Genomic DNA, 21,944 nt, shown 5'->3' on the forward strand with positions numbered 1-21,944 from the left:
CTCCTTGCGCAGTGAAGAACCCTAAAACGTACACTGAATTCCTAATCGGCTTCTGGTCAGGCTGAACCTGCAGCCCTTGATTTATGAAGCTGTTACTCAGTCTCCTGGGAGCTCTGTTTGAGATGCCGTAGATGGAGGCAGCACAAAGATACTGTGTCCTCATGCATGTAAACTATCTGCTTGTCCCTGAAGCTTCATTCCCACTCAGGGTTTGCAGCCAGTGCCAAGCTGAAAATATTTTAGAAGCATGTGCCTTATTCCTGCAGGTAGCAAAGTTGAAGAGTTTGAGCCTGTCAGCTTCAATAAAGCTGTCCAACAATAAAGGGACCAAAAAATAGGCCCACCACGTAAAAGACAGGTAGGCCACCCAAAATTAAAAAAAGGCCGTAACCTACATTTTCTCTTATTGTAGTAACCTAATCTGTTTTCTCAATCAAATCAAATTAATTAAACAGCAGCTTTATAAAACTGCAAAAATTAAATTACAAGGTCAGAGCATTAAACTGACCCTGAGATACCATTTTGGATATTAATCTTTCCTTTTAATGTATTATTTTATAGAACCAGAGAGCAGCATTTGAACACTTTCAAATATTGTCAGCAGCCGACCTCCAAAAGCACTTTGGCTATTTGCCAAAACACCACTCTTCCCATTAACAAATCATACTGGCCATACATAACCTAGCATTATTTGCAATCTCATTAACATGTTTAAAAATGGTTTAGAAACAAATTTACATCCCTAGACATGAATTCTTGAACTTTTCTTTAAAGCTAATCAAATTAGATGGTAAGATCAGATATGTAAACAAACATACTTTCTGTTTTCAAAGAGAAATAACAATTTTTCTGTAATTATTTTCTGTTAAAATACCCAGCATACAACAATACATATAGATTGTTGCCTGAAAACTAAAAAAACCCAACAAAAAGACAATTTAAAGTTATCATATTTTCAGGGAAATCACAGTATTTTTCTTTTATGTTGTATTACCATAGAGTGCTTCATTTCTGAGGAAAAAAAAAAATCTGTAAATAAAAATATTTGGAACCCTTAGCATCTGCACTTTTCTTCCAGGAACATTTAAAGACATAATCTTAACCTTTTCCCCAAACCACATTATTTTAATTGGTCTCATAGAGAGGGCAGTACAGGATGAAAAGAAAACATATCAGAGTTCTGATCCTGAATAAGAAAATGTAGCTTTAAACAATAGTTTTTGAAACCCCTGTTAACAGAGCTCTCAGTGTGCCTGAGCTTATGGAATACCAGTGGAAAACAGAAAATTAACTCTGCAAAATGTAAATTTATACTAGATGACATTAAAACTTTGCCTACTATAATTACTGTAATCAAAAATGGAAATACATATATTTATGGCCTTTTCACATTCCACATTTGTATTGACTTCTCTGAAGCCTTGACAAATTAAGTCAGCCATTGCAAAAGTAAATATACGAAGTAAATAAACAAGCAAGCATTGCACCCTCAGTACGTGTACATTATTAACAATTTTAATTATAAAAGCTTTCAGAAAACAAAGGACTTCAGCCTGCAGATTCAGAACGAGTCAGAAAATAAAAAGCAAACACTGGTTTCTCCAACATGATGTAAATATCTGAAGAAACCTAATTCTTACACAAGTTGTGCATAAAAAGAACATTAGGATTCAGGATCAAAAGGTCAGTAAACCAACCAAACAAAAATCTAATAAAGAGCTAACATTTTCAACTGATATTAAAAATAAACCATCCACTAAAATTAAAATTCAGCCTTTGAAATGGGAATTGAACTCTTTATGCATACTCTGCCCTGCTGACCCTTGCTAAAGGGTGTAAGTCAATATGAAATACTCACAAATGGAGAGAGGATGATGGATTTTCTGCCAAATAACCCTAAGCAAAAGTAACGCTGTTAGCTGGGGAGCCTGCTTTTTTTTCCTTTGCCAAGTGATGAATTAAGAGAACTTCCTAGCATACATGATGTTTTACTGCTTGCAATTTTTTTAACCCCTGGTTCTTTTCTTCTTATAAATAAAAACAATACAACCAGTCGGCAACAAGAGAACAAAAGGAACTGCTTCTTATGTGTTGGGAGTTTTAAAACTAGGTAAGATAGCTAACTTGGGGAGGGAAGGGAAAATGAACAGAAGTTGCAATATCATCAGTTTCTACTCTCTAGAATGGTATTTTATTTATCAGGAAATGGGCAGTGCCTCTACTTTCTGAATGAATGACAGATCCTTCCTATCTATTTTTACCTCTGGGTAGCTATCCTGAGACTGAGAATAATGGATAACCCTTAACAGTTGTACACTCCACTTAGTTTATGAATATCACTGCCAGAGGAAAGAGTTGTGTTAATCTCTAACATGTTGCAGAAGAGGTCAGCATACAGGACATTAAAATACCATGTCAGCTTGTAAGTAAATTCCTGATGCATGTTTAAATACTGCCAGCTGCTGTGGCTCTCCAAAAGCCCTGTTACCTTAAAGTTCCTGTTATAGCAGCACTTGTCATCTCCCCGTTTGCTATGGTGAGACAGTTTTTGCCCCCAAGAAAGTTCATAAACTGAAAGAACACATGGGGAGGAATGGGATTATATGTGCAGGCATAGAGGCTGAAATTACTTGCTTAAGGCCAGAAAGCCAGTCAAGGATGAAGGTGGGAATAAGATGTATGGCTCCTGTCAGGCACTGCAGTGCCACAGCCATGTGACAGAGCAGGACGTCTCCATCAGAGACCGTGTGCTGCTGGTTGCAAGCAATGGGACTCGGCAGCTTTATCTCCTTGTCTTTCACTGGGCCAGAAAGAGGAGACAGGACAGGTTTCCTCATGGCACCAGCTCCTCAGAAGCCAGCCAGCTCTCATTACCAGCCAGCCAAAAGGAAAACTCACATGGCGCTTCCTGTCTGCCCATCATCATTGCAGCACATCTCCCAGGCACACAATCCCATCCCAAACACTATCTCACTGCATCTCCGTTCTATTCTGAAAACCCATATGAAGGGAAGAAAACACAGAATTCTCAAATAAGCTACACATGTCCAGTTCTCTGCTTGTTTGTGACCCAGCCAGCTCAGTGGCAGTGTGACACTTCCTTCAGCACACAGCCAACACACATGTGCCCCATCACAGCTCCTAGTCTGTGAGAAAATAATTTAATCCCTTTTCCAGTGAGGCACAGAGCAGCATCCATCCCCCCAGAAACAATAAAAACCCCATTGAAAACAACTGTGATAAGACCACTCAATCTCTTAATTATTTTCTATCATGTAACCATTAAAATTTCTTTCTTCATACTGAAATCACCAATTAATTCAAAATTCTCTAAATGTACAAATTAAAATGTCTGGTCTCTCACATGACATCTGGCATGAGAACAGTGGTAAATTCTGGTCACTAGGAGGAAAGGCAGTCAAATAAACAGTTTTGCTATCCTGCAGGGTTAACTTCTTGAGTAAAAGATAATGTCACTATTAATTACATAAGCTCTAAAAGAGCTGCTATGCTAGGGAACAAGTGTCAGAACTTGCAAAAGAAATGCAAACAAATTACAAGGGTTCAGTGCCACAAATTAAAACACAGAAGCTGATGATGTGAGGTTATTGTAATATATTGAAATTGGAATTAAAAACCCAAAATACACAAGAGTTGAATGAATTTCTCTTAATAAAGCATGAATCAGAGTTTTCAAAATCCTGGAAGAAGAAGAAAAATACAAACCACAACGCTTGTATCAACATCTCAAATAAGTTTCTTTTTTTTGGTGCCTTATGCCTGAAAAGTATCAAAACCTATCTTCAAGTAATGGAGGGAAGTCTGAGTGACTACAGACTTGATGGTTTTCCAACAGATTTTTAAGAAGAGAATAACTTAAAAAAAAATTGAAATAAGTACAAAATATAACCATTGTCTAACAAACAGATGCCATATTTTAACAGTTAACAGTTTTCTCCAGTGATGAAAATATGACGACATCTCATCAGTGATGAGGAACAAAAGAACCTGCTACAGCAATACACAGGAGTCTGTTAACCAGGCTAGAAGAACATTACTACATGACTAAGGGGAGAACTGTGGGACAGGAGAGAGGACTGGCCCCAGGGCTCCCATTTACTATTTGTTAAACCATGTCCACAGAAAGACTGAGGAGCACTGATGGAGTTTATTGGCAACAGCAAAGCTTGAAAAGGTATCACGTGGGAAAAAGTTTCTGTGGATTTATGAAGAAGAGGAACAGAATAAAAGCTATTTACAGTAAAGAGTTACTGCCATTGGAGAAAAGAGACAAAAATCTGACCTATGATTTGGGAACTTCATACTTGCAAATATCAGGGAGGAGTCTGGGAACCTAGCAGTATTAGTCACAGTCATGTACAGAAAATGTGCCCTTGAATAGTTAGAGACAGTATTATTAAAAATTATCACTTGACAAAGAGAGGACTAAGCTGTAACACAGTATTACAAAAATTAGTTCAAATTGGCCATGGCAAGAGTTAAAAATCCTAGCTGGTCTCAAACTGGAGCTAAGTCAGTTTATGAAGGAGATCACTCGATATGCTTGTCAGATAAAGCAGAGAACTCAGCTAAAAGGCTGATGATTTATAATCACATGTTATTTTATTCCTGTAAATTACCCCTCGCAATTACAGATATAAACAGCAGATTTGGGAACAAACATTTACAAATATGCTTTGTAGCAAGGAAAGGAGAAGTGAATTTCCAATGTATTTTTTGGATTTTTTTTTTTTTAAAGGAAGAAGTTAAAATCTCACTACAAGACAGTCCATAATTTAGGAGGCTTTGTCTTCAAAATAGCACCACCTTTCCTGACTGGGAAAAACATAACTTTTTTTATGCCAAGTGTGATATTTGTCAGACATAATTCAATAGTTCATGATCAATACCAACTTTCAGTTTTGAGTTCAGCTTTGCATAATTTATAGGATTTCAAATTAATTCAGCTCTGAAATACAGTGACATATGATACTGAAGTCAATGCTAGAATGCTTCCTTATACACAAAAACATTCAGGACAGCTCTCTTGTACTCAATCTTTCTTCTGAAAAGCTTTATATTGCAATGTATGCTAAAGAGCAGAAGAAAAAAATTATAGAAATCTGCAAGGTGGAGTCATAACATTCTCAAGGACTCTGAACACACAAAAATATAAGAAAATATTTGATTCTCATTTCACATAATAATTAATAAATTATTTCAAGACTGTTTTAAGCACTAAAGAACAAATAGATAGTACTTTAAATCATTGTCACCTGACTTGCAGCAAGCTACAAGCAAGCATGATTTGAATCCAGATTATTTGTGACAAGGCAGTAAGTAAACTCAGCTTCCAGGAACTCTCATTTCATTCATGCCCATGAGAAAAACCACATTGCACTACATCTCATCTCTGAAGACTTTCCTGCTTACTGGTAAGAAAATTTGCTAAGATTTTAAAAGCATGAAGAAGGAGACGATTTTTTTGTTCCCACTTTACAACAAGTGAAAGCAATGGAATTTACATTTACCTCAGCAGCTGTGAGGAAAGTAATAAAAAGGGCAGCCTGGATGTGAATGGCACCACCACTCACAAGAGAACAGCACAGATTCACGGATCTTCTAGCAGTAATGGTACCTTATTTTGCAGTTTGTGGTACCACTGAGACTTGTATTATTAGACCATGACTTTAAGAGCCTCACAGCAATACCAGCTAACACAGTATCACCTTCCCTCCCGCCCGCCCACTGTCACAGTTGTGCCCAGCACAGCTGCTTGAGCAGCTGCACTATGAATGGGGTCAGAGAAAATACTGTGAAGTTCTGAACATCCTTCTTCTTGTTTGTAGTACACACAGATCAGAGTAGGCAAGCAACACCTACACTGATAATGCTCTCAACCACCCTGTACCGTGAAACCTTAGCTTTGCTTTAACACTTTAACAAGAACAGCCACATTGTTCAGAGAGCAACATCCTGGAGTGCAATCGCACTAAATTTTGGGATTTTTTGTGCAAGTAAGAGTGAACAAGTCAGAGATTAAATAATGCAAGCTAGAAAGATGCTAGGCAGATTCTTAAAAATTAAAGCTTTCTGGAGGGTCACTGCATGGAATCCCCTTCTAATGATATCAAGCAAAAAAATATTAAAAATAAATCCTTGAACTTGACATTTAAATGTAATAATATCACATTACTAGTGGCGCCAAAAGAAGTTTAGCCACAGTATTTGGGCTTTATTTCCTTTTTTGGAAAAAGAGTACACAAAAAAAAATGGATTGAAGTGTCTTATGACATTAAAAAAATCTACTGAAGATTATTCACTTAATGAATTAAACACATACAATTTTTATAAGGTGCTTTATAAACCTGTTAAACAATGTCTGCTCTGAGAGTATGCAAAATGAATAGCCTTTGAAATAAAACTTCGTATGTACTGAAGAGATACAACAGCTAGCATCATTAGCTTACTCTAACCAACAGAGTACCAACACAATAAAAAGAGTCAATTACTTGGCTTATAAAAATTTACTGTGTCCACAAATTCTTTCCAATTACATCAAGTGTACCAACTAAAGAAAGAAACAGAAAGTGGACTTTTCTTAAGTCAGCAACAGTTTTCAACAATTCTCCTCTTGTCACCTGATAAAACACACCAGGACAAAGCTGCCCAGCACAGCATGCTCTCAGCATCCAATGTGACATGCTTATCGGGAGTAGCAAAGAAAGCAATCAACAACCATAAAGTCCAAACCTGAAAAACAAACTTGAGAAGAACTTTGCTTTAGGATTCCAAGGATTTACTCATGCTTTACTTGTCTTCTGATTTACAATAACCCCTCTCTTCAGCTGAACACAAAGGGATTAAAGAGATCGATAGGGTAATCTGTTGAGTTGTATAGTGTATTCCTGACAGCTCAGGAAAAGCCACAAAACCTACAGTTTTTCAGAGAGCCACAAAACCTACAGTTCCAGAGACACAGCAGCTGTGATGATGGGTACATTCACTGTGCCTCAGTGTGGGTGCTCCCCATACAGGAGCTGCCTGCAGCCATCCTCAGTGGGCCACTCATGCTCACAGCAGAGCCAAGGGGAATAGTTTCCCAGAAGGGAAACACTAAGAGGCTGAGAGGACAAACAAGTGCAAACCAGCCAGTGGCAGCTGCAGCATCGCACTTAAAGTTCAGTAGCAAAACTCATACCAAGAACTCAAAGTAAAAAGGCTGAGTTATTGATACATAGCAACAAGGTTCAGGAAAGAGAGAAAGGAAAAGATGAGCTAAAAGGCTTAAGCTATCTAAAACCTAATGAAGGCCTGTGATTCACTTGGATATCTGAAACTGAAGCAGGGAATGCCTTCAGTTAGAGAGTGTTCACAACAGGACTCAATGGTTAAACTTCATTTATATTTTCTTTAAAGCAGACTGTCTACATCACTGTTACCTGACACTACTCAAAAGGCACAGCACGATGCCATTCCAGCTGAAAAGCAAGCAGAGAAATAGGCAATGCAGGGTAGAGAGAAAAAGTAAGGTTTAAAAATAAATTTTAAAAGAACACTTTGAGAGGGTTTCTTTTTTTTTTTTTTTTTTTTTCTTGCCTTGGCTGTGGCACATGGTCACACAAGTAATTGGATCTACATAACAGATTGGTTTCTCATTGCTGGCTGTCCCAGCTCACCCTCTCCTGCACCAGCTCTAGTGTTTTTGTGACTCTGGGCTGAACTGCTTCTGTGTTAAGTCAGCAGAAAACTAAGCCAACAAAAAAGGCAATAGGTTTCTGCTGGGATGTCATGCAAAAACAGTTGAGCACAGGCTGAGAAAGGAGACAGGCTTAGCTGCCCTGGCAATGCAGGCTCAGTCTGGTCAGCTAGTGCATCCACAATAGCTTTACTGGCACTTGAAAGCTCCAAATGAGGCTTTAATACTACAAATATTTATTTCAGGAAAAACACCATCTTATGTGGCATTATATCATCTTCCCCCTGTCACACAAAGCTGTTTGCCCAGACACTGTCTGTTGAGGGGGAAGGAAAGGGCTTTTTTTGTTGTAGTTGTTTTCAATCGAGACCAAGTCTCCAGTAGTTTGTCACATGGCTCTGTGAACAGGTGTGCTGGTGAAACAGAGGGATTGCAAAGGACTGGAAACACGCAGCTTGAGGAAGGAGGGTGCTTAAAGCAGGACAGAGAGTTAAAAAAGTCTGTGTTTGTAAAACTGTTGCAAATTCAAGCTATGCTATTCTCCTTTGTACTGTCCACACACTTAACAGGAAATTCTAATCTAAAATAAATATGGTGTAAATGAAAAAAAAAAAAAGAAATAGATATAAACACTAAATATATAAAACAATAAATACATGAATTATATATATTTTATATCATCACCCCATCTCACAGTGTGGAGCTAATGTATGTACATTACGATATTTATTCTACTATTCACGAAAGTAATTTAATTGCAGAATATGTCACAGATTTCTTATGTTCCTGCTTTGGATGCAGCTGAGAGTAATCTCATAGCCTGTGGTCCCTCAAATGTCTCTCACAGCCACATGGTTCTGCAAGATACCTTACTCTATTTCTAGCACCTTTTGAATTCTTTCCTGAGCTTATGCAACTAACTGACATGGCAGAGCGGTACTGTAATCGCTTGTACAAGATTTAACAAGTGTCAGATCTAATGCATAAGAACACTCCCAAAAGGGAAACGTGGAACAGTGAAAACTTCTACTTTTAGCAGGAGTGAATAAACTTATTCAACAACTTCCCTAACTGCAGCATAGCTGTCCTGCATCCTGGTTGTCTGAAGTAGCTACAGGATCAGCCTTCCTCATGTAATTTCAATGGCCATAGAAGGCTCAGGCAAACTCCATCTGTATGGATGTCACCTCAGTGTGGACTGGTGAGCACTTTGTAGCTGTCATTTTAGACTTCAGTTGTCTAGGGTAGGACAGGAGAGTATTTAATAAACCAGTGGGTGCTATATGTAGTCTCTGCCCACGTGCTCTGACTAGCTACCAGAAAAAATGTATTTTTTTAAACCATAAAACTTATGGTAATTACAACCATTAGAACAACTATTTATACTTGTGACTACCTGCGAAGTTTATTTAAGTAGGCCACTCTAAGAACTATTGCTTTTAATAATCTAACAAAGGACTACAAATCATGCTGAAGTTCCTGGCTCTGCAGAGCAAAGGCAGTCTTATTCTGAAGCCAGTTTCATGGGGATTTGTGTTCTGTGGAATAGAATCTGAACAAGAGCCTTTAGCTGGCAAGGCACAAAGGTTTTCCTATATTGAAGCTATGCTGCTTTGTCTCCCAACAGAGAAACTGGAGCCAAAGACAAACAAAGCAGAAAAGAGAGTTAAAGACAAACAGGTGGATAAGACTGAAAAAAGCACAAGAAATGCAAGAATATGCTCTCTGTGCCTGAGGGACACTCTCAAAGGAAGGGAATCCAAATCTAAGGCAATACATTTTGGACTCTGAAACCTGGATCAAGACTCAAGCCTGTCGCCAACATACTTTCATTCAATTGATACACAACTGAGTCCTCACTTGAAAAGACTGCCCACTGCAGAAACAAAGTCACTTCACATGGCTTATGAAAAATGTTAGCTACCCTAAATTCTTTTGGTCTTCATTCCACAATTCCATGTAACAACAAACATGGCCCAATGAAATAGGAATCCAACTATCATTAAATAAATGTATTCAGAACGCAAGATCTTCTTCTTTGAATGGATGTTTGATTAATAGAGGGAAATAAACAGACCTTTAAGCTGTACAACACTGTAAAAAACAATCCTTTCCTGTATGTAGGTATGACATAAGCATATACATGCATGTTTCTCTACTAGTTTAAGGATTCTAGCATAAGAAATCTCATGTTTCACATTGCTGCATCTTTTCAAGAGCACTGTTTCACAGGTACTCAAACTTCAGCTTTAGGATTAATGTAATCCAGCCTGGATGATCAGGACTCTGAAGAGAATGGCTGCAGCAGTGCAAAGGCATCACCACTGCAGTGAAGGGGCTGCAAGGCCCCTTTTATTTAATTAATTCTAAGGTTTAAACTCTCGCGACCATTTTTATAAAAGCTAGTTCAATGTTCAGCCACAAGTTTATTTTGCCTGCAACTGCCAAGCTCTGTGTGTCTATTGTTGCTTGTGAAGGCTGAATTCCTAATATAAAAAGAGTCAGCCCACTCAAATGCTTTCATGGGAACATAAGGGCCTCGCGGTGAGGTTTGACAATGCAGCTGGACCAACCAAATGGCTCACAGCCACCAAAATGAGGCAGTATTAATCTTTTTTCTACCACCTTGCCTCTGCTAGTCCTCTGCACTGGCTCAGGGACATCTAACCTCTGATTTGGCTGAGTTTATTGAATTGGTAGAGAAATAATTCATCAGGAAAAAAGAATGGTTTCTGTTGGCTTATCAAGTGAGGCCAGATGAATACTAACAGAATGAATAACAGGACACCTCTTTCAATGAATCTGGTTGTTTGACTGGTTCAGCCACCCTGTAGAGTGAACAGGTGAGTCAAACATGGTGACAGGACCATGGTGACAGGACTTGAGAAAAAAGGCAGGGTAAGAGAAGAAGTGCTTTTGGCTTATTACACATTCACATTATTTTATACTGATATTAATAATGAAGTAGTACTCTTACCTGTAACTGCTAATTTTTCCATTCATTTGCATCATTGGCAATTTACTAACAGAACATAATACAATAAACTGAATATTTACTTACCTACAAATCCTTTCTCTCCAACTAATTTAAGAGCAATTTTATCTGCCAAAACAGAAGAATTTCCATGTGCAATGTTAGCAAAAGGTCCAGCGTGAACAAATACTGGTGTTCCCTGGATAATAAAAAAAATGTGTAAGTAATTCAATGTATAGATGTCATGGTTTAACCCCAGCCAGTAACTAAGCCCCACACAGCTGATTACTCACTCCTCTATCAGTAGGATGGCGGAGCAAAACAGAAGGGTTAAAGTCAGAATACTCATGGCTTGAGATAAGGCCAATTTAATAGGTAAAGAAAAGACTGCACACACAGGACCAAAGCAAAACAAGGAATTCATTCCTGCTTCCCGTGGGCTTCCCGGCAGGCAGGTGCTCAGCCCAGGAAAGCAGGGCTCCATCATGTGTAATTGTTACTTGGGAAGACAAAAGCCATCACTCCAAATGTCCCCCCATTCCTCCTTCTTCCCACAGCTCTGTATGCTCAGCATGATGCCATATGGCTGGGAATACCCCGTGGGCCAGTTGGGGACAGCTGTGTAAGACTGTGTCCCCTCCCAACATCTTGTCTACCCCACAGCCTGCTTGCTGGTGGGGTGAGAGACAGAAAAGGCCTTGACTCTGTGCAAGCCCTGCTCAGCAATTATAAAAACATTCCTGTGTTACCAACACTGTATCCAGCACAAATCCAAAACACAGCCCTGTACTAGCTGATGTGAAGATAATTAACCTTATCCCAAGCCAAACCAGCACATTATGTAAGAAACTCAATAATTTTTCAGACTTATCAAAGTCACATATAAATCAAAGCACATATAGCAAGGAAGTGCTATTAGACAATTTAGGGGAACATCTCAGGTGCTTGAGATTTGCCTGCCTCATTCCTAGAAAGGTAATAAACAGTAGTGCAAACCTAGACAACTTCCTAACCCCGCCTTGTACTAGTTGATGTTTCATATTTCCACAGCTCTAATACTGTGGTGTGCCATTCTGGCACACGTCCTGTAACAAGTGCTAAATGCAGCACTGCAGATACACAAGCAGGAGCCCAGCTCCAGCCCTTCTCCAGCCCTGTAAGCCCTGTGTGCTCCTGTTTTCCTCACTGGCTGCAGCAACCATTCCTGTGCTGGCAGAGGAGCCAGCAGGAGCCATGAGGGACCAGAGTCAAGGGTCAAGGAGCTGGAGAGGGAGATGGCAAGGGATGTGCTGGGATGCAATGGGGATACTGACACAATGGAAAACACATTCACTGCTGCTGGAAGCCCAGCAGAACTGAATTATCCTACATTTTTCATGAATTTTCTCCTACAATTTACATGAATTCACCATACATTTGTATTTACACAGGGAAAATCGACTCTGTAGACAAACCAATCTAAACCAGAGAAAGGAGAGGCAAGGAGTGAGCAAATTAGCTACGTATAGGGAATTTGTGAGGTAGAAAGCAGTTCTCAGCTTCCCACTTGTATTTCTGGCAGGGACCCAAAGGAAAGGAGAAATTAGAAAATAATCAGAAAGGATTAGGATTGAGTTCACATTAACTGCTATTTTTTCTCTAAAACAGAATACACAATCAGACAGAAGAATGTCACTTCAGCTGTCCTACTACAAAATACTTAGATAAACAAATGCCCATTGTTGTGTTTATACATCTTAAAGTGCCCAGCTGGTTAAAGAAAAGGTAGGCAGACAATTTCACATTATTTCCATCGATGCTCTTCTCACATTCTATACTAGGAGATACTGCCAGCCCTCAAAATTTCAGGCAAACTACCAGGCAACCTCCTTCAAGTTTTGACCAGAAATACCAGTTAAGGAGGACAGTGTTCTGTGGATCAGCTGCAGGGCACATCTAATAGTCCCCTGAACCACAGCTTGGAAACTATTAACCATAAAATACAAGTTGGTTCTTCCTCTTCCCTTTCCCCAGCCACCAATGTCTTAGGAAATAACCTACATAGGAAAATCTCTATCTCACTACTGTAATCTAAGTGGTGTTTTACAGAAAACATGGACATTTTAGTAATGATAACTAGAAATCATATACAAAAATGATATATCAACAAAAAGCATCTCTTCTTACTGCTTCCTTTAGAAGTAATAGCATATAGTTAATTGTTTTGCTCAGAGGAAAGACAAGTAACTTTTTAGGCACTGCCACATGCACACAGATGGGTGGGGGCTATTCTCCAGGAACAACACAGTTAAGCTACAACTCAGATAACTCTGCCTAATACATGTTAGAGTAGAAACAGGGGACAAAAAAGAGAATGAAGGAGAAATCATGGCCTGTAACAAGAGAACTGATTTAGATCACTCTAATCATTACATAGTGGTTACCTAGGGTTAGCTTTTTTCTTGTTTTCTATCTGCTAATGGACACATACTGCAAAATCAACTGTGATTTTACAAAAGTACACCAAAACTGATCAGGAACTACATGTGCCTTCAAAGCTTCTTACTTGGGCATCAGACTAATAGGTGCTATGCAAAATATGTTATCCCTATCCCAAAGAGCTTGTAACAGAAAATCAAATGTAAACAACTTTCACCAAACTAAGCTGAAGCTTTACTTTAATCAAGGATATGGCATTCAAATAAGTAGGACCACAAATTTTCAGCTACCAGACCATAATGTTTATTCCAATTTGTCTTTTATCACTCAGCAAGACTAATTTTACTCTTCCAACCCCTAACTTCTTGCGGCAAGCAATCACAGGGCTGGTCGTATTAGACCCCAGAGTACACACTGGGCAGATGTGATGCATGGACCCACAGCCACTGCCAGTGACTGGGCAGCCCAGCACACACAGCAGCAGCTATGCAAAGAGAGGTGCCAGAAGGGTCTCCTCCTACATTCCCTGTGCTACTGTGCTTCCAAGAGTTCGTCCACACAACATGGATAGGAAGGGAATGTGGACTGCAGGATCCAAAATCCAGAATACTGGAAGTCAAGAGGCTCCCATGACTAACTCGAAATCCAAACATACTACTAAATCAGTGGCACAGACAGATGCTCCCCTGGAGCTCTGAAATCCACCAGAAGAAAAGGAAGAGCTATTGGAATGTTTTTTTACAAGAGCAAGCCTGGAAGAAAAGTATAGTCTAGGTACTGAAGAGAGTGAACTCCAGCAGGACCTTGGGAGCCTCAGGCACACCTTGGAACAGGGACAGCAATGTCTTCTCAGGCCAGCTTTAGTGACTGGGCCAGTCCATCTGTCCCACTTATCTTTGCTACACTCTTAACAAACTATAAGGAGAACCAAACAGTGGCACAGGGGTGCATTCTGCTGACTATTTTCAGTACAGAAAATATTATTTTCCAAGTTTCAGTAAAAGAAAATAAACCCAGAATGTCAATAAATATCTGAAGCTATCTGGCTGCTAGAAGGATGTTTATAATACTTACTACCATTCTTCTCTCATCTTTACTATGAGTGGCACTTCAAAAGTAACACAACAAACCACCCCAGAGCAGCCAGCCTGCAACTACAAAGGGTTGTCCCATAGAGCAGCTGCTCTGTTACGCATGGTATAAATAAATGCTAAACATTAAGGGATCAGTCGACAAGAGAACAAATCTGTCATGAGAAACATAGATAAACACTATGAAATCATTATGTACATTCCAAACAAAGTAATCTCAATTCTACAGCACTGGATATAAGTAAGCTCCACCGAAGTCTGCAGTTATTGTAGATGGAGTGCCCTGTGTCTCCCATTTTCAGACTTTCACTGTCATTCCTGCATATAAAATGCTGTCAATCACTAACACTTTCAGGCAGAATTTCTGGTGTCAGTGTAGCAGGACTGTGACGGAAAGCAACCCACCAAGAAAGCTCTTTAAAAACCAGCAGATTAATGCACACATCAATTCACATATGAAAAAAAGCACTAACATAAGTTGCCAGTTCAGTTCCACGCAGGACTGACATTTGGTTATTTTTGATTTATGACCTTCTAAGCCTTTTCTCCAGTGCATGCAGACATCCATATAAAGTTGGTGCAAATCTACCAAGCATGTTGCTCTTCTCCCTTTTCACAGGCCCTTAAAAGCAATTCCTCAGACATCCATGGCTTAACACAGTTCCCATCTACAGGCTTGTGGCCAGATCACAGAGGAGTGCAGGTGCACTGGCTACTTTTATCTGGCTACTATCTCAGCAATGGCTCCTTCCAGTCACTGCTACCCACAGTCACTATGACTTACAAATTATGCCAAATCAACTATCAGTCATTCAGAACTACTGCTCTCCCTCATCTGGCAGTCTTTTTGCCATTCCCCAAAGTGATCTGGAAGTCCTACTTTCAGTTTCGTCCTTAATTGCCAGACAGGTCCATGGCCCATTCTGAGCTGTATTTGTGTTTTTTGTAATCATATTATTCTGTTTTTTCACCACCTATGTGCTGTAGGATTATTTATAATTTTTCTGTTGTCAAATCATGGTGCTTTTGCTAAAGCATACTTTATGAAGAACTTGTTCTCCCCAAAGGGATTACGATTATGTTGCCCAATTACTACTGGTAACCTCTCTGGAAACTTAAGATGCTAATTTTTGGATGCTACTTATTAGGTTTATTTCAAGTGCAATGTAGGCTTCATTTATCCTCATTTCTGATTTGCAATTCACACATTCATCAGAAAGATGGCATTACTCACAGCAGAAGAAATACTATTACATCTACCACCCCAGGGTATACTAGGATAAGTTTAGCTTAAAATCTATCACTCTAGAGAGCTCTAAACGCGTAAGTGGATCACTAGAGTACATTCAAGCGTGCAGGACACAACATCATCCTTGTTCCCCTCCTTTTTCTTTTTTAAACTGAAGCTATTAAAAGTAGCACCTCTTACAGTTATTCAGATGAAGAATTAAAAATAATGAAGAGAGCTCAAGAGCAGCAACAGCACAGGCAGTAGTAGAGTAGGCCACTGCATCCCCAGGAAAGCGAAGCGTGTCCTGGGGTGCATCAGGCACAGCATGGCCAGCCAGGCAAGGGAGGGGATTGTCCTGCTCTGCTCTGCACTGGGGCGGCCTCACCTTGAGTGCTGGGGACAATTTTGGGTGTCACAGTGTAAAAAACAGACATTGAGTCATTAGAGAGTACCCAAAGGAAGGCAATGAAGATGGTGAAAGGCCTTGAGGGGCAGCCATCTGAGGAATGGCTGAGGTCACTTGGTCTGTTGAGCCTGGAGGAGACTGAGGGAAGACCTCACTGCAGTTACACCTTCCTTGTGAGGGGAAGAGAAGGGGCACATTGTGATCTCTTCTCTGTGGTAACCAGTGACAGGGCCTGAAGCTGAGGTTTATGTTGAATACTAGGAAAAGGTTCCTCACCCAGAGGATGGTTGGGCACTGGAACAGGGAACACTTCCCCAGGGAAGTGGTCACAGCACCAGCCTGACAGAGTTCAAGAAGTGTTTGTCTTGGGCTCATGGTGTGGTTCTTGGGGCTGTTGCTGTGCTGGGCCAGGAGCTGGGCTTGGTGATCCTTGGGGGTCACTTCTAACTCAGCAGGTTCTGTGATTCGACATGAGAGTAATGACACAGCCCAAAAGGACATCAGCCAAAGCACAGCACTATCTTGGAAAATATTTAGCTAAACTGGGGATCTCCATTACTTGGATACGTGACTCATATTAGCCTGCAAGCCAGCAAGTATCCAAAGGGTGACAAAAATTCATCTTTAAGACTCAAAGCGGAGGAGTGGAGCATGAAGCAGACTTCTGAGCTGCTTTGGTTTGCTGTTTTAAAAATAACTTTGTGAGAAAAATTTAGGGGGAAAATGAATCTTTGGGTAATGTGGTTAGGGTCCTGCTAACAAGCAGTAGTGTTTGATGAAAGTTGGCAGATGGTTCAGCCATACTATAGATTAGACTAGAAAAGAATACCACATAAAAGGCAGGAATTTTATTGCATAGAAATGTGAATATAAAGAAATGCAGGGAAAAAATAAATGCATGCAAGCCCCAGAACCAAATGCCTATCGATCAAAAGAATCTCTTCTGACATTCATAATTGTCTTTCAGAACACTGCAACAAAACCGCAGTATTTTCCAACAGATATGTAAAGTGCAAATAGAATGACAAAACAGAATCAAAGCTACCTTGTCACTGGTGCTTAAGACACACAATGTTACCCAAGTGGTGATTATAATACTGAGCTCTGGCCGTGACATTCTTAATGCTATGTGACCTCCAGTTTCTGCTATTGGATGTTATATTAAAATTATCACACACACACACACACACACACACACACACACACACACACTCATTCTTCATACAGCCACATGAAAGAACGGGTTTTCTTTGCAGGGGAAAAGAATTAAGATGACTATAATAAAATAACATAAAATTCTGTTTTTCTAATATTAAATGTCTAATTTAATTCCAATATTTTCGAGTATTAAATTCTGTTTTTCTAATATTCCCCGAGACTAGAAAGTTGTCCCCATCCAAACACAAAAGCAAAAAGGTCGTTATCACTTCAACATGCTGTAGAAAATGAGACATTTTTATCAACTGGTGATTGCACTGGTATCTTTCTGCACTCTTCAACTTTTCATTATATCAAGAATCATAGTGAAATATTCCAGCTATGTAATTTTAATGGTGAAATGAAAAAAAAGATATACACTGATTTTTCTCCAAGTGCATTTGTTTTCAAAGATGCTTCATTATTTTCTCATTTTTCTTTCTCCTTCTCCCCATGAATGTTGCTCATCAGTTTCCCATAAAAATATCAATACCAGACTGCCCAGGCACAGAGTTAGCTTGCACTAATTCTACATTCTTTAAGCTTTTGGAAGAAAGCTCACTAGGGTAGGTGTACATTCCTCTCATAGCCCATCAAAGCTACATTTAGTCCATGAAGCCACTGTGGCAAGATAGGGTAGCTGGGAAATTTCTTTTGAAAATGCATAAACAGATGAAAGGGTCCTCCTGTGATTTTGAATGGCCCAAACTGTAATACAGATTAGAATGTACACAGGAAAGCACCTTTTCTCCACCCAAAATGCAGGGCTGTGGGAATCATCATGAGAACATCCATATAAAAGAAATACACAAAAAGAACACTTCGCTGTAAGAACAAAGTGGGAAATAGTAGTAAATCTGTGACTTAGAAGATGAACCTGCCTCCCATTGTGCTCAGAAGCAGCTCAACAATGCACTGCAGCTTGTTTGCAACACTAGATAAAATTATGACTATTGACAGATCTCAAAAATGAAAAGACAAAAACCAAAAATATATAAATGCAGATAGAGTTGATTAGTTAACATAAACAAATGAATGTTTGTTAGAATGCCTTCATGGATCAGACCCTGGCTTGAACTTTGAAAGTCAAGCGCAGTTGCTGAAGAGAAGAATGATCAGCACATTATGGAATCAGCACAGTATGGAATCTGAAAGTTGGAGAAGGGCAGGCATCATAAGCCATACTTACCTCTAATGTCTGCATTAGCGTGGGCTTAATTGCATCTTTCATCAAAACTGCCAAAGCACCGGTTACTCCCTAAAAGACAAGAGTCCACATTTTAAGGAAGTCAATTCTAAGGTGCAACATTTCCAAGTTACACTTATAGTTTAAAAACCTTACAGTTCAAAGCAGTGTTGCAGTGATGCATAAAGAATTTATTTAAATATTACCTCAAGACTTCTAAAATTCTGTATTTACAGTGTGTCAAACAAAAAATTATTTTATTCCTAACACACTTAAAAGGCAATAGGTAACTTCTTCGTCCTATTTCATAGAAAGATCAGAAACAGAATTTAGTGATCAGCACGAGGATGTTCAAGGTAACAAAAGATTAAGTGCCAAAGGCCACTGAGACCTGAGAAAGCAAGAAGGCAACAGCTTGATAAAACTGCCTAAAGAAATGACAGATGTATTTATTTTATGACAGAATCAAGAACATAAAACAATAGCTAACAACAACCAGAAAGAGTATTTTTCAAGACTTGTACAAATAGATACATAACAGATACAGGATGAAAGCAGCCACAGAGTTTACCAGGGGCAGATAACAAATATATCACAAGATTAAAAGTTAGAAGTGCCTTACTGTGATGATGAGATCACAAAAAGGAGCTGAGCAAACTGCTGCATTTTGGTTGCAAAAAACCTTACTCCTCCCTAAAAAATCTGTTGAAGTATAAATGTCACACTGACTGACCTTAAAATAAATAAGTCATAACAACCCTCTATACCAAATTTCAATGCTCATTCTAGAAAAAAAAAAAAAAAGTTACAGTGTGTGCACATCACTATCAGATTATATGAAGAGTGCTATCTAGAAACCACAGCATATGCTCAAATTTATTCTTGAATTACTTTGATTTTGAGATGATGGTTTTCATTTTGAAAGAACTAGATCATGGTTCAAAAAAAACCACAGTAGTGTTACAAAGAGTGGCTCACAAATTTGCCAGAGAATGCAAAAAAAAAAAAAAAAAAAAAAAAAGAATATATTTTTGTATTGAAAAGAAACACGAAAAGCAAACAAAAATCCTAGCTGCTGTAAAGTGTTTAAAATGAAGATTCAAAAACATGGGTACAATATCCAAGTTGCCTATAAAGAGATGAACAATAATATTCAAATTAAGAAAAGCAATAAAAATAGTGCCTTTATAATTCCCAACACAGCTTTTGTCAACTAACCCCAAATGTGAGCAATCAAAGTCTGCAAGAAAATTTTGACGGCAACAGATAAGACATAAAAGTTTGTGATGATTAAGTGCAATATTTTATAAAGTACAATTTTCCCCTTTCTGAGCATCACGTCTGAGCACAGACTTCAGAGGAAAATGATGCAGAATATTTGGCCTTAGATAAAACTGAATTGAAACCAAAATAGTAAAACTGGCTTCTACAGATGCATAGCAAGTGTTTCCTTGGAGGACTGTGAAGGAGAGAGAGAAGGAAAAGATTTCTCTTTGCACTCTGCATCTCCCACTATTTACAAAACCCAATGGATGCACAAAGATATAATATGAGAAACTGATAGCAAAACAGCATAGTTTTTTCATCTTCTGAATTAGACTGCTGTTTCTTAGGATGTTAATTTTAGAAGCTAGAATTCAAATGCAAGGAAACATAAGCACTCCAGCTCTTTCAAAATGGGTGAGACTCCACAACCTCCATAGAAACAGCCTGGTGTTCTGCTGTTTATCTACCCAAATACTCTCATTTCTAGAGGAAAAAAAGCAAATGCAAAACTTTACATCTGGTCTTTCAAGTGGCCAAGAGCAGGAATAACTACGTGAGCAGCCACAGATCAGCCCTACTGGAAAGAAGACTTGGGGGAAGAAGAAGTGAAAAATAAAATCAGGACACTTCTCCCCTGCTTCTTCTAGATAATAATGGCTCAAGTCCTGTGTCCTTTGTTTTCTGATGTCTTCACCAATCTGATGAAAACAGTGAAATAAAAAAAACACTTCCTCTGCATTTTAACTTTTTGGGAGATATTACTTATGCATTATTTGGGAAATAGTAGACACACCTTCTGGACATGAGAACTCATTTTATCTGAAGCTGAAAGCAAAGAAAAAAAGACGTAAATACTCCAGTAGGCATATCTTGTGCCTCACATGGTCCTTAACTAGGTTTGGTGTCAACAGCAGGCCTTAAAAGCTAAACAAACAATAAGGTTTTCATACCTATCTGACACAACTGTGAGAATGAAGCTTTCATTTCTTTGTATACTCACCAAGATACTCCTCCAAGTATCTAATATACAATTCCTACAGCTCACTCCAAGTCCTGGATCTGATTCACAAAGCTATTTAAGGAATCAGGTTCCTATTTCCAATTCAGAAAAGGTAGATAAGCTTCTTATAAAACAATTAGGGGCTTTGACACTTACACACCAATTAAGCTTGTGAGAGCTCAAAGATCATTAGATTTCCACTAACTCACTGTCAGAGGAAAGCAGCAAGGCTCTGAATCAATTGTATACAGATGTTCAACTTTTCTGGGTTCCTTCCTGGAACTGATCACAGGTATTCCTGAAAATAATGCTCCTTCCATCTATCCAGCAGCCATCAGGACAGGTATGCTCCCCAGGACAGCACAGATCACAGAGCATAAAATAAATTATACACGTGACACAGAAAAGGCAAACTTAGATGAAAATCCAAAATACTTTCAAAGCAACTTCCAGTGGAGCACTGTCTGAAGTTTATCAAGACTGGAAATGAAAGCTAGCACCAGATGACAAGGAAAGTGATTGAAAGTAACTACTATGAAATGAATAAAGGCTACACAGACTGAAGGGCAGAGAAAAACCCTTTTCTTTATAAGAAAAATAATGAAGTACTTGCAACTTCCCTTCAGTTGAAACTATAGTCTCTAACAAAATAATAAGACTTTCTGCAATTTCAGTCCTGTAAAAAAACTAAACTTTAAACCATAATCTGAGAACTGCAACTCCTTTTGTTTGAAGTGAACACTGTACACAATGTTTCTGATGAACCAGAGAACAAAATCTCACTAGCTGACAGATCATTTACATAAGCAAATATGAAGCTTTTTTTTTTTTTTTTTTTTGTCCCAGAATTACTGAAAGCTAACAGTATGGCACAGCAAGTAAGCTGAGAAGAAGTCTTATTTTTTAAAAAATAGTGACATATTTATTTAATATTTTTCATATCTGCTGAAATACTGATCTAGGGCATATATACTGATTTAGCTTCACATTAAAATATGGTATGTGTCCATCAGAATTCTACCTCACTGTAAAAGCCAAAAAGCAATTAAGTCTTCAAAATACTGTACAATGAGCACCACATTTTGGCAAAAAGTTCAACATATTCCATTACAGAGGAGAGACATTTAATCCATTACTCTTGTGGAAAGAGTCTTCTTAATTCATGAAATATTAAATTTATCTTTTTTTCTATTATTCCTAGCCTGTCTCTGCATATGGTTTATATCTGCCAATGTGTATTTTAGGTTTTACTATTTTATTATGATAATTATATTGCATATAAAGTCAAAATTAAGAGCAATTGTATTTTTGTGAAGTATTTTGTGCATACATCTGGAAACAAATCACAGAGAAAGGTTTAGTGGTTTTGGTTCACATAGATTTCAAAGAATTAAAGACTACTGTCAAATATTTAAACTTGCATAAATTCAATCTGTGTAGGATATAAACATGAACTCCAGAATTTTTTTTAAAGAT

General features: G+C 38.6%; 1 protein-coding gene across 2 annotated transcripts in view; it reads right to left on the minus strand.

Moving 5' to 3' along the window:
- The window catches only part of MTHFD1L (methylenetetrahydrofolate dehydrogenase (NADP+ dependent) 1 like), a 145,241-nt gene that overhangs the window by 75,565 nt on the left and 47,732 nt on the right, over positions 1–21,944 (minus strand). For both annotated transcript variants that reach the window (XM_053938391.1, XM_053938392.1), the window contains 2 exons: positions 18,206–18,274; positions 10,761–10,872 (listed from right to left, as the gene is read on the minus strand). In XM_053938391.1, coding sequence (XP_053794366.1) covers positions 10,761–10,872; positions 18,206–18,274 — 181 coding nt within the window. The remainder of the gene's footprint in view (positions 1–10,760; positions 10,873–18,205; positions 18,275–21,944) is intronic.

Source organism: Vidua chalybeata, chromosome 3 (assembly GCF_026979565.1).
Source record: "Vidua chalybeata isolate OUT-0048 chromosome 3, bVidCha1 merged haplotype, whole genome shotgun sequence".
NCBI classification, from domain to species: Eukaryota; Metazoa; Chordata; class Aves; order Passeriformes; family Viduidae; genus Vidua; species Vidua chalybeata.